Source organism: Ceratotherium simum, chromosome 2 (genome assembly GCF_057802395.1).
Source record: "Ceratotherium simum simum isolate JZ-2026a chromosome 2, ASM5780239v1, whole genome shotgun sequence".
NCBI classification, from domain to species: Eukaryota; Metazoa; Chordata; class Mammalia; order Perissodactyla; family Rhinocerotidae; genus Ceratotherium; species Ceratotherium simum.
The window spans coordinates 46918911-46931763 of NC_141901.1; the positions used below are offsets into that span (position 1 = coordinate 46918911).

General features: G+C 44.6%; 1 protein-coding gene across 1 annotated transcript; it reads left to right on the forward strand.

The window, feature by feature from the left end:
• On the forward strand, nucleotides 1-4184 carry TXNIP (thioredoxin interacting protein). Its single transcript, XM_004420562.2, has 8 exons — nucleotides 1-513; nucleotides 1037-1109; nucleotides 1232-1379; nucleotides 1580-1682; nucleotides 1820-2076; nucleotides 2178-2334; nucleotides 2447-2598; nucleotides 2730-4184. Exons 1-8 carry the CDS (start codon nucleotides 264-266, stop codon nucleotides 2763-2765), a joined length of 1176 nt encoding a protein of 391 aa, XP_004420619.1. The 5' UTR covers nucleotides 1-263; the 3' UTR covers nucleotides 2766-4184.
• Nucleotides 4185-12853: the final 8669 nt, after the last annotated feature.

Here is a 12853-nt window from a genome sequence, read left to right on the forward strand (position 1 = left end):
CGATTTAAACTAGCCTTCTCTTTCTTTGGCTGCAGTGCTGTCCGTTCATCCGCCGAGATCCGGTGCTCCCTCCAGCTGTTGGAGAAAAGAAAGAAAAGAGAGATCCTATTTTTCTCTTGAAATCCCTTGGCATAGCAAGCAGCTTACATTGTGTGGACATCTTTTCAAAAATTTAGTAGAGAATTGAGTGAAGTAATCTTAATTTATTGCAAAGGGGTTTTGTTTTTCCCGGTTTCTAACTCTTGAGCCAACCCAGCCCCATCATGGTGATGTTCAAGAAGATGAAGTCTTTCGAGGTGGTCTTTAACGACCCTGAAAAGGTGTTCGGCAGTGGGGAGAAGGTGGCTGGCCGGGTGATAGTGGAGGTGTGTGAAGTCACTCGAGTGAAAGCTGTCAGGATCCTGGCTTGCGGAGTGGCCAAAGTCCTCTGGATGCAAGGATCCCAGCAGTGCAAACAGGCTTTGGAGTACCTGCGCTACGAAGACACGCTTCTGCTGGAAGACCAGCCAGCAGGTGAGTGGCCCAGTTATTTGCTGGAGGGTGACAGCTGACTTGAGACGAGAAATGAAACGAATAAGTGGAGCCTGTACTAAATATTATAAGTTGCTTAGGTTGAGTGGTTTGAATTTTGTGTTACCTTATCTTTTTTAGTTTTAATTTGCAAATCCCCCCACCTCCCCAAAATAAAAGGGTGATTTGTACAATTTCTTACTGGTGCTGTGTTCTGAAGGTGATCCTGAGGGATGTTGCCTTAGCTATTTAAAGATTTTCTGTATGCATAAGTTGCTTATTCTTTGCTTGCTTCCTGTTTGAGATGTTAGTAGATTAACTGTCCTGGTAGAGTCATTCAGTATTGCAGGGCTTTGCAACTTGTTGTCCAACAAAATGCCTCAGAATCTCTCCTTTAAGAACATAAGAGATGAAAATGGGGGGTACTACAACACTTTTTGCCTGCTGCCCAAGAATTCCTTATCACACAGATGCGTTTTCAGTGTAACAAGAAACCTAAGGGCTACTCGCTTTTGTCTCCTTTCAGGTGAGAATGAGATGGTGATCATGAGACCTGGAAACATATATGAGTACAAGTTCGGCTTTGAGCTTCCTCAAGGGTAGGTATCAGCTAAATGCATCTTTGGACTTTTCTGTCTCTAAAAATTTTCCCTTCCTTTGAGGAGATCACTTAACTGTTCTGGGAGAGCATTTTTGAATTGTTTCCTTTTTCTTGACACAGGCCTCTAGGAACATCCTTCAAAGGAAAGTATGGGTGTGTAGACTACTGGGTGAAGGCTTTTCTTGATCGCCCCAGCCAGCCAACTCAAGAGACAAAGAAAAGCTTTGAAGTGATGGATCTAGTGGATGTCAATACTCCTGATTTAATGGTGAGGTTTAAGATTCTATTCTCCTGGGTCTCAGGGATGATAAGTCAAATGTCTTGGGCATTAGATTGAAGCATCTCAGGGAATCAAATCCTGTCATGAAGGTGGGAGGGAAAGCTGCCTACTCTAGGTAAGGAGTGGAAAGGAAAAACAGAAAGGATCGCTAGAAATTCTCAAAATGTCTTTCCCACCATTCTACATAGGCACCTGTGTCTGCTAAAAAGGAAAAGAAAGTTTCCTGCATGTTCATTCCTGATGGACGAGTGTCTGTCTCTGCCAGAATTGACAGAAAAGGATTTTGTGAAGGTAAAAACCTAGGGCTTAAAATGGTAGACTGATAAAACAGGAATGTGGGCTTGGAGGTGGGGTGAGGACAGGGCACAGGAACAGAAGAAAAGTCATTAGGCATACTGAGCGTTAGTTTTCATCTTTGTCATTGCTAGGTGATGAGATTGCCATCCATGCTGACTTTGAGAATACATGTTCCCGCATTGTGATCCCCAAAGCTGCCATTGTAGCCCGCCATACTTACCTTGCCAATGGCCAAACCAAGGTATTGACACAGAAGTTGTCATCAGTCAGAGGCAATCATATTATCTCAGGAACCTGTGCGTCATGGCGTGGCAAGAGCCTTCGGGTGCAGAAGATCAGGCCTTCTATCCTGGGCTGCAACATCCTTCGAGTTGAATATTCCTTACTGGTGAGTGAGTGGGGTTGGAGAGAGAAATTGTTCATCTGTCAAAATAACAGTGGTGTTTTCTCCAGACCTCCAGTCTAACAAACTGCCATCTTTTTTTCTAGATCTATGTTAGTGTGCCTGGCTCGAAGAAGGTCATTCTTGACCTGCCCCTGGTAATTGGCAGCAGGTCAGGTCTGAGCAGCCGGTCGTCCAGCATGGCCAGCCAAACCAGCTCTGAGATGAGTTGGGTAGATCTCAACATCCCTGATACCCCAGAAGGTGAGCCAGACCTACGGTCTTTTCTTCTCCTCTGGCCTGTTTGGGTTTGTAAAATTGTGGTGGTCAGGTATTTCTTGGCCATGCTTCTTATCCCCATACTTTCTCTCTCTAGCTCCTCCTTGCTATATGGATATCATTCCTGAAGACCACCGATTGGAGAGCCCCACCACTCCTCTGCTAGATGACACAGATAGTTGCCAAGACAGCCCTATTTTTATGTATGCTCCTGAGTTCCAGTTCATGCCACCACCTACTTATACTGAGGTGAGAATTGTCATTTTACCACTATATTTGTCCGAAGCCTTCTATAGGAAGTTGAATTGAAGGAATTGCTAAACTGAGTTGTTGTTTTCCTTCTTACCCAAACTAAAATGGTCTTTTCTTTTTTCTCTCAGGTGGATCCTTGCATTCTAAACAACAATGTGCAGTGAGCATATGGAAGAAAAGAAGCAGCTGTACCTACTTGTTTCTTTCTGCCTTGCTTCCTGGACTCTTATTTTTTCAGAGACTCAGTGGTCTCTACAGTGGGGTATAGGTCCACCCCAGCCTCTGACTCCCCAATGTTAGGAGGTGATCAGCAGGCAATCTCCTGGGCCTTAAAGGGTGCGCACTCGTTCTCAGCCAACAAGATGTTGTGATACAGGAGTGTTTGCTGGATGGGTTTAAAATCACACTAGACAAACTCAGGCCCATCCTGTTTTCTCAGATCTTGAAAATTGCGGCATTTTCAGTAGTTTTGAATAAGGGGTAGAAATAGCCTCCTGGCATGGTTTTCCCAAGGTTTTTTGAAGGGTATTACAGATGGTGATAACAGTATTAGATCTTGAACTTACGTGCCATGTGGAGCAGAGCTAATTTAGCAAACTAGGAAAATGAAAAAAAAGTGATGGCCAAAACTTTGGGAAAAGGAGATTCTTAAAATCATTGTTGCCCTTTGTTTCTATACTTATAGAAAAAAAAGAAATACTCTCCAGAGATGATTTGGTTTGGACTTTGGAGAGAGCTTCCCATTTGAATTAAAGGGAAGAAAGGTTATCTTTGCTTAAAATGTACTTCAATTTGGCTTAAAGCAGTAGTAACTGTGCCCCGTGAAAGGTCTTAAAAGCCATTTTTAGAGCCGATTGCACTGTGTTCTCCTGTTGCGAACATTTTTCATGTGGGAGAATGTTTTTCTTTTCATGTGACTCCTTGGAATTGATTCTGAGGTGATGTTCTTAGCACTTTAGTTCCTGTCAAACTTTTTGGGTTTTTTTCCCCTCATACGTAAGCTAAAACTGGTCTACTACGTCTCTAGGGGTAAGCACAATGACAAAAAAAGTGTTACTCTATTTTTGAGACTTCGTCCCAGTGTACAGAATTCTGTTCTGACACTATAATTATATGAGAAGAGTTGCTGCTATCCTTGCCCACTGTGACTTCTCCAAACTCAAGGAGGCACTCTAGATCAAGATGCCCCAACACGATGAACTCGAGATCAAGATGCCCCAACACAATGATCAGAGCCTCCAGACATTGCCATGAGAAACTAGAGGGCAGGTCTTCACAAAAGCCCCCAGGGCTCCCTTCCTGCCCACTATTAGAGACAGGGATGTTGACAGCCCCTCTCTCACTGCAGCCGCTAGCACTTGGTCACCCTCAGCCTTAGCACTTTGTTCACTGTCCTGTGTCAGAGCACTCCGCTCTCCACCCTTTTTTTGAGAAAGTATGTGGACTGAAGGTGGTTTTATTTTTTTTAATTGTGTATCTTTTTGTATGATAAAAACTATATTTTGTACTTAACCAGATATATTTTCACCCCAGGTGGGGGTATTCTTTGTAAAAAAATAAAAAAAGTTTTTTTAATGGCAAAACTGCTTGTTTTCTTTTCTGTGAAATGGTGTTGGAGAAATTATTAGAAAGTGTGCCTAAAGGAGCTTTACCCCTACTTGACCAATTCATGTTCTTGAAAACTCGGTAGAGAGAACATTCGTTGTTGACTAATGAATATAGTCAGAGTGGAGGTTGGAGGGGTGAAGAGGGAAGGAATTTGAAGTACGTTTAGTCTTTTCTTCCAATTCACTAAAAACCTATAGTGGGGCGGGGGAGTGGGCAGGGCCGGCCCTGTGGCATAGTGGTTATGTTCTCGCCCAGGGTTCACAGGTTCTGATCACCAGCAGGGACAGAGGCACCGACTACCAAACCATGCTGTGGGGGCGTCCTGTATAAAGTAAAGGAAGATCGGCACAGATGTTAGCCCAGAGCCAATCTTCCTCAGCAGAGAAGAGGAGGATTGGCAAGAGATGTTAGCTGAGAGCTAATCTTCCTCTCTCACACACACAAAAAACTGCAATGGGATCTTCTGGTGGTCTAAGCTAGTTTTCTACATCCATCACTTATCATTACTAAATTGTTTGAAGTTTGGAGTGCGTAAGGTTTTTTTTTTAAGGAGCTCTTGAAATACAAGGAAATGAGGTTTCTGGGGAGATTTGGAAGGAAAGGGTTTTGGTTCCATATTTTATAATTTGGTTTTATCATAAGAGTTTTTTCCTAGTGTAAACTTTGTTTATATGCAATAAGACATAAGATGATAATTATTCAGGTGTTAAGGATTTAGAGTTACAAGTATTAAATTCTTTGAAGGCAATCTATCATTTTTTATCTTAGCAGTTCTGAGCACAGTTCCTATCCAAGCACATAATCATAGTAAAGGTTTGCTAAATATCCAACCCCACCCTCATCTCTGAGGATATGCTTTAGCAGTTCGTATTTCTTCCTTGTAGAGTAATAACAATAGATTGATACCACAATTCCCTCTCTAATTGAAATGATTTTTATTATTCCTAAAAGAGTGACTAGGATGAGAAACCCTGAGATGGCAGAAGTTAATATACTTTCTGATTTCTGGCTCATTTAAACCTTTGCAGACAGATCTAGTTCTGGCCCTTATTTGATGGGGTCAGTTTTCCTGTGGACCTCCACTCCAAACAGGCTCCTGGGAAGTTCATAAAATCAATATGAATTGAACAGAAAGATTGAAAAGATTCTTTTCCGCTTCAATCTTCCCTTTGTTGTGTCTTTTCCTTCATTCTCAGTAGCTTGTTTGCTCTCTCCTGGTTCTCCTTTTTTCTTTCTCAAGGTGTCAGTCTCTAGATCTCAGTTGCCATGGTGACTCTCACCTCTGCCGTCTCCTTTTCTTCCTACCTGTTCAAGAATTTAGTAGCTCCTCCCTTTTTTGAATCTGTGACCAGGAAACTAGGTCAAAGTTGATGGAAAAGTTTTTTCTGCAGCTTGTTTTCCAGGGACTGGAAGGGTGGAGCAAGGACAAGAGCAGGCCAGAGGGAAGGACAAAGGGATGGAGAGACCATGGAACACATAAGCCTGGCCGTTTGTGTACACAGCCTGGCTACTGGTACGAGATATGAGAAGGAGATGGTGTGGAAAGAGTAGATAAACTTCACCCAAGGTCTGTTAGAGATTTGAGCCTCAAGGGGCCAGAACATGTGCAGCCCCTCCTGATACCCTAATACCTCATATTGAGCAGTGTCCAATAGAACTTTCTATGATGATGGAAATGTTCTATACTTGCACTAATACAGTAGCCAGTAGCCACTAGCCACACGTAGCTATTGAGCTCTGAAATGTGGGTACTGTGACTGATGAACTGAATTTTTATTTCTAATTTAATTAAATTTACCTAGCTTCATGTGACTAGTGACTACCATATTGAACAGCACAGCGAAATCTGAGGAAGGAAGTGAGCAGCTGTAGCTATTCACTCAGAGGAAACTCATCCGTCCCTTAGAGCACAAAAGGCTCCACTCAACTTTCTTTTGCCTTCTAGACGCAACTTCTACCTCACCCCAGGACATTTTCTGCATGTAGGCTCACTTAAGTACACTTCCCTAGGTACTGGCCCAGCTGTTTCTCCACTTAAGTGGGTTGATATTTTGGGTTTTCCTTTCTCATGCTCTTCTCATATGCCTTTTAAGTTTTAAAGAGTTATAACCTACATGTACAGCCATTAGAGAAGATCTAGTTCTTAGTGTCATTTATTCATTAGGTCCAATCTGGTATAGGAATATCTGAGAGAAGACAGAAAGAAAACTATCTAAAGAGAGAAAAGAGCTAGAGAAAGTAAAATTAACAAGAAAAGGGCAGCTACTTCCACAACCAGGGTCCTTGGCTACTATGATACCTCTGAACAGGCTGGAAACACAAGGATGTAACTCGGGTTGAGGCATTGGGAGGGAAAAGTGTGGAGGGAGGATTTAACCAGGCCTCTGGTCAACAAAAACCAATCACATAGGAACTGAGGAGTATGAAGCGGGGTGAAGGAGCGGCTTTTGCCCAGTTCTTTCAACAGCATACAGACCCCTTCCTAGCCTTCTTTCTTTGGACTATCTCTAGGTGACGGAATGCATCAGGAAAATATTTTACTGACCCTCCAATGGTCCAGTCCCTGTCCCAAGCACCCTGACCTCAATTGTTCTGGACTGGGAGAGCAGAAACTTTTGTCCCATCCTTTCTTCTGACCCCACATCAACCTCCATTTCCTAACCTGAAAAACTCCCTCCCAGAGATTGTTGCAGATCCAGGGCTGAAGGTCCTGGTCCAATAGGTGAGTCTATAGCCTAGAAAAAGTTCAGGGATCAGCCTTCCTATACTATTAAGGAGAAATAGTATAGTGAGGTAGTTAAGCACGTGTACTCTGGAGCCAAACTATCTACATTTGAATCCTACTTCCACCAGTTAACAAGCTGTATGATCTCTGCCAACTTGATTAACATCTCTGTGCTACAGTTTATTTGTAAAATGGGAGATAATAATAGATAACTCAGAAGATTGTTGAGAGGATTTAAAAATATATGTGAAGTGTTAGAATAATGGCAAGTAAATGCTTGTTATCTAAAATAAAGAAAAGACATATCCACCACCACCACCTTGATTAGTTTACTCCCAGCCATGTCTCAAAAATTGTTCTTCCCGTCTGACCTATCAGAAGTAAGGCCATTCTCTCTTTGCTCCTCTTGATTCCCTTCCTGTGTTGGGGGAACAAAACAGTCTGAGAAGAGGTCTGAGAAGAGGTCAGTGTATAGAAGCTGGCTCAGAATGGCTCAGAATGGAGTTAATTATAGTAGGGAAGGGGTAGCCCACTATTGGGACTCCCATACCCAGGCCAGGACAGGCCCTCTACATACCACCAGCATCTCATGGTATAGCTCTGGGAGCACTAGAGTTTTCTCTCTCATAGTCCCAGTGTGCTTCACAGGCCTCTCTGGATTAACTTTGTCACTGTCTGAATTTTTTTTTTTTTTGGTGAGGAAGATTAGCCCTGAGCTAACACCTGTTGCTGATCCTCCTCTTTTTTGCTGAGGAAGATTGGCCCTAGGCTAACATTCGTGCCCATCTTCCTCTACTTTATGTGGGACGCCTGCCACAGTGTGGCTTGATGAGCGGTATGTAGGTCCACGCCCGGGATCTGAACCTGCGAACCCCGGGCTGCCAGAAGCTGAGCGCACAAACTCAACCACTATGCTACCGGGCTGGCCCCACCTTCTGAAAATGAATTGAGCTTTCTTAACTTTTCAGTATACAACACCAGGGGAAAGCTTTCCACCATTTGGAGTGATAAACTGAGGAACAGAGAGTGCTGGATATATAATGTGATACTACAAAAAACTCTCAGACTCCTTATTCGAAGATATTACATCTCATTTGATTTTTTTTCCTGAGGTGGACTAGACGGAGCACCACAAAAACAGTGGAAGTGAGCCCACTGATGAGGCCCAATTTAGCCTCTTTAGGCTATTCTTGTCATGTACTGGCATTTCCCTGGACTTGACCCTGCTATACTCTCTACTGGGCCTGTTATATAAGGTGAAAAGAAGGAACGAACTCTGAAGGTTGGGATTTTTCTGACTACCAATTAATTGGTCATCTCTAGGCAATGGAGTGATGGAGGAAGGAGGAAGACAGGGAGAACCTGGGCACATGATTGTGAATCCTACGTGCCTCGAGTCCTGGGTTGTCAAGCAATGTCCATTCTCATTCTTTGTTGGGTGACGGAGCTGCTGACTACCTCTCCAAGTGAATCAAATGGTCAGTAAATGGGTTCTTGGAAATGTCTGGCTGGGGACCCAGCTTGGATATTTTTAACCTCCTGGACTGATGGACAGAGGAAGGATTTCAGTTGATGGGAGGGGAGGAGGAGTTCGGGGGCGTGAGAACTGTGTTTCCCTTACATGGTTCTCTGGCTAAAGACCCCTCCCTCTCCACTTCACCTGTCTAAATTCTGACTTCCTCCTTCATCTATCCAGACTCACAGCTAATCCTTCGTTTGTCTCCTGTTCTCCCATTTCTCTCTATTCCTAGTCTTTTGTGCTTGTCTCACCTTCCAACCCTGAGGAAACTCTGGTTTCTGTTGCAGACGCCAAGATGTTTTTAGCTGCATATCCCTGTAGATCAGGGAAAGGGTGGTTGAGCAGTGACCAATGCCTCCTTTGCTCCCCCTGGAGAAAGGTGTAGCCTGCCGGTGATACCCAGAGGCTTCTCTTTAGTTCTGCCTCCCCAAGCTGTCCTGCAAGAGAGCTTCAACCTCTGCTGCAACCTAATGCACCTCACTGTCCTCAGTTCTTGGGAACAGAATTTGAGCCCTTGGAAGCCCAGATTTGGGGCTCATATACCTGTGGAAAGTAGAAGAAATGTCAGTAGAGGTCAGAGGCAGCAAACCAGGGGCACATAGGCAGAATCAGCTTGCAGACATCAAGAAACCTATATAATTTCTTTCTAAAATTTTACATTGGCTGTAGATATTTAAAAACCAGATTTCACTAAAATCTACTGTTCTGCAATCAGTGAAAAGCAATCATATTTGGTAACACTGAGCCCACATTCTCTCATGGCATCAACCTGCTGGAGCCGAAGGGGCCAGGCAGGCTCTTATTTGCCAGTTCTCAGCACTCCCTACTGCATTACACTCACCTGTTTCACTCCTTTATACCTGCCTGACTCCTGTCTGGTATTGAGGTTTGTCTTAGGTTGTCACCTCTGCTCTAAGTAGAGCTTCTCAAATATTTCCTCTGAAGGACCCCTAAGATTAGGGAGAGTGAACCATGTTCCCTAGGGCTTTTGGAGCAGTCCAAAGTAGCCTGTCACAAGCCAGAAATGTCTTGAAGTACGTATTTTATGTTTAAAAAGTACAAATTTTGATTTACACTGCATAGTATATTTGTGTAGTTTTAGTATAAAAACAATTTATCTTCCTCCACCAAATCTTAAAAGTAAAATTGACACTTTGGAAGATGTGCCATGTATATTCTGCGGCTCCAAATATTCCTCACCACATCACCCAGTAGTAACCCAATTTAAGAGGCACAATGCTAAAGACATGAGGCAAAGAGAGACATGGAAAGAAAAACATGGAGAGAGAGCTAAGAAGAGGAAAAGAACCTGAAAGACAATAAGAATGAGTCTGAGTGACACGCTTTCTCTCTAGCCCTAAGCCATCCCTCCTGACCTGGCCCAGTAGAGCTCCTGAGCAGTTCGTAGATATCCCTGATATCTCTGGACAGGTGTTAGAGTGATAGCTCCGGATGAAAAACAAGTCTCAAAACAGGAGCCAGGCCAAGTAAGGGAGAGGTTAGGGGCCAAGAGCAGCCAAGTATGGTCAGACAGAAAAGATTGTCTAGGGGCCAGGAGAGAGGCCTGGGGACAGGAAGCAGAGGGCTAAGAAAAGGGCTAGTCAGCATTTGCTCTTTCTCCCACTGAGCCCATCTTTGTTTCACTTCCTCTTACTATCTCTGCCTGAGAAAAACAAGGTAAAGGAATTACCTTGACCTCCTTAGATGAGGGAATTTCCTCTCCAGAATGGCTACATCTCTGGCCATAGCAGAGCATAAAGAGGACGAGTACCAGGGCTTCTTTCCCTGTCCAAATGGGATTTCACCTATTCTCTCCAAGACGGGAAATACCCCAGATCTGTGTTACCGACTTAGGTGAGTTTGTTCCCCCCACCCCTTTTGGTAAGGCAAAGATAGTTCTAACTAATCTCCTATTCTAGTACTATCAATGCTGCCCTGAGTCTAACAAAGAATGTTAGGGACAGGATTTGGATATTTTCCCCCTTTGTCTATTGTATACCAAGAGAAATGGAATCACAGGATGGGGAAGATTCAGGGAGAGGCAGGGGTCCAAGTTTGGGGAAGCCCAGCCCATAGCTGAGCATCCTGGAAGGAGGGGATATTTGAGAAGGGAGAATGGTCCCAGACTCAGAAGTCATGGGGACATAGCCTCTTCCTGCACTGGTCAGGACTGTGTCTGAGGAATCCTTGGTTTCCTTCCCCCAAAGTCTTGGGTTCCCAAGGTGATCGCACGTAGCCTCTTAGGTCCTGCAGTTAGGGTTGCATCATTGTCTCCAAAACTGACTCCCACTAAGGTTGCAGGGGGAACCTCTCTTCCCTTCAGGATACAAAATGGCAAATTGAATCCTGTTGGGGATAAGGGAAAGGGATTTCTGAGGGGATACTAGGAAACTAGAACTTCTTATTTCCAGCTTTCTAGTCCCAAATGACCTTGGGGAAAAAGTGAGCCTCGTCAGGGGAAAGCTCAATGGAGAAGGGGTTACCACTGGTCTGGCCAGATTAGCTAACTGAGCTATTCCTACCTAGCTCATTTCTCTTCTCTGTCCTCTGGCCAGACATGATACATGAGGAGAGATGGAGAGGCCCTGCCCCACTGGCCCCTTCCTCAATCAGAAATTTCTTAGTGGCTGGCCTGATTTGAGTCTTGGCTTGCAGATTGTGACCTTGAACTCTGCTGCAGGGATTTTCTCCTTTCTTGCTAATTGATGGAATTGCTGATCCTCCTGCTACTGGTGCTGAAGTGGGTTCTTGGAAAGGACTGGCTAGATGCCTGAGCTTATCTTTAGCTGCCCAAGTTGAAAATACGGTGGGGAAGTCCAGCGGATGGAAGGAGTTCAGCAAAAGCCGGACACGTCATGACCATTGTTCTCAGAACCATTTGGATTCTTGCAGGGGGATCAACATCAGCTTGAAGGATTCCCAGTGGACATCTAATCCAAATTCTGTTTCAGACATGAGGAAATTGAGGCTTGGAGACTTGACATGACTTTCCCAAGGGCACAAAGTTATGGAGTGGTGAAACTAGGACCATAAACCAGTGTTTTGCCCGGTTGAGATGGCAGCCCTTCCCCTTGGCCAAGTTCTTAACCAGCCTATGCCTACAAGCCACCCTTCCTTCCTTTCAAAGTTCAAACAGCAATAAAAAAGAATGGAGGAAAATAATTGTCTTTTCCTCACCAAACCATGAGTGCCCTATCCACCCAACATTTGACCCTCTAATTTTCTTTGGTCTCTACTCCCAATGTTCCAAACTGCATGTTGCAGCCAGGTCTCGCATTCAGCCATCCCTCAAACCACTTGAGTCCTTGCACTGAAACCTGCAGACCCCACTCTCAAGCTTCCTGCCCAAGATGAGAGGGGACCAGAAGGCTAGGGATGGAACACAGGGTAGGGAAAGATAGGATTCTTGCCAGAGAACCTACCCTGCCTGGGGCCAGTGCAGCCCAGGCTGTGGGCATGGGAGCAATCTGCTCAACATAAGCAGACCCTAGCAGGCACATAGCACAGGACTGAGCAAGAATCTCACGGGTCCCTTCTAAATGTTTGCAAGCAGGGCCTCAACCTCTAACCTCTCAGGTGGTCCTGCAGAGGAATAGCAGCCCTGTCTCTGTTTACTGGGCCTTAGGCTTCAGCCTCAGCCTGCCTGATAGAGCCTATGGAAAGTGGGGGAGAGGTCAATGGAAACAGTCTAGCTCATGCCTGGAACTGCTCTGGAATCTGAGGAAGCTGCTGGGTCCCATGTCTGGCTTTGTTCAGCAAGGTCACCTGCCAGGAAGGGCAGGAGGCCAGACAGGAACAAGTCCAAGAATGGTCTGATCTTTCTGACGCTTTGTCTTTGAGGCAGTACAACTGATCCCAAGTGGTTACTCTAACCTTTGTCCTCCCTTCCCCCATTTCCTGGGAAAACGATGTGCGTGTATAGAGATGGGGGCAGGGATGTGTTCCAGTCCTCCTCTACTGTCTCTTGTCTAGAATCTTCTTTGTTCCCACTCTTTTAAGTTCCCAGGCTAATATTAGGTAGGATTTAGGAGGTTACCTGTGCCCCCAAGATAGACACATATAGTTCACCAGGTTAGGACTGGTATGTGTCGTATATGTAGGGAAGAAAGGCAAAAGATTTTTCAGTGTCTTTTACTTTTGTTTTTTGCTGATTTCTCCCTAGCCACAATCACAGGCTAAAGTGTGACTATGGGAAACCCCAGTGACAGGTCCCCTGGCGCCTCCCCCCACTCTACTCATACAACACCTCAGAGAGCTAGAAAAGGAAACACACTAATCGTCACTCACAAATTGTTCAATAACTCTGGAATATTGTTTCTATTTCTGCTTCCTTCTCTGTCCACTTAGCTCCTTCTACCTTAACACCTACTACTGTACCCAAACCAGGCTTTTAAGGTGCT

What these genes read in the sequence shown, in the direction of transcription:
- TXNIP (XM_004420562.2), top strand. Translation starts at nt 264, where the DNA reads ATGGTGATGTTCAAGAAGATGAAGTCTTTCGAGGTGGTCTTTAACGAC. An exon ending in GCTGGAAGACCAGCCAGCAG is followed by an intron (nt 514 to 1,036) that starts GTGAGTGGCCCA and finishes GTCTCCTTTCAG; the next exon opens with GTGAGAATGAGATGGTGATC. An exon ending in CAGAAAAGGATTTTGTGAAG is followed by an intron (nt 1,683 to 1,819) that starts GTAAAAACCTAG and finishes TGTCATTGCTAG; the next exon opens with GTGATGAGATTGCCATCCAT.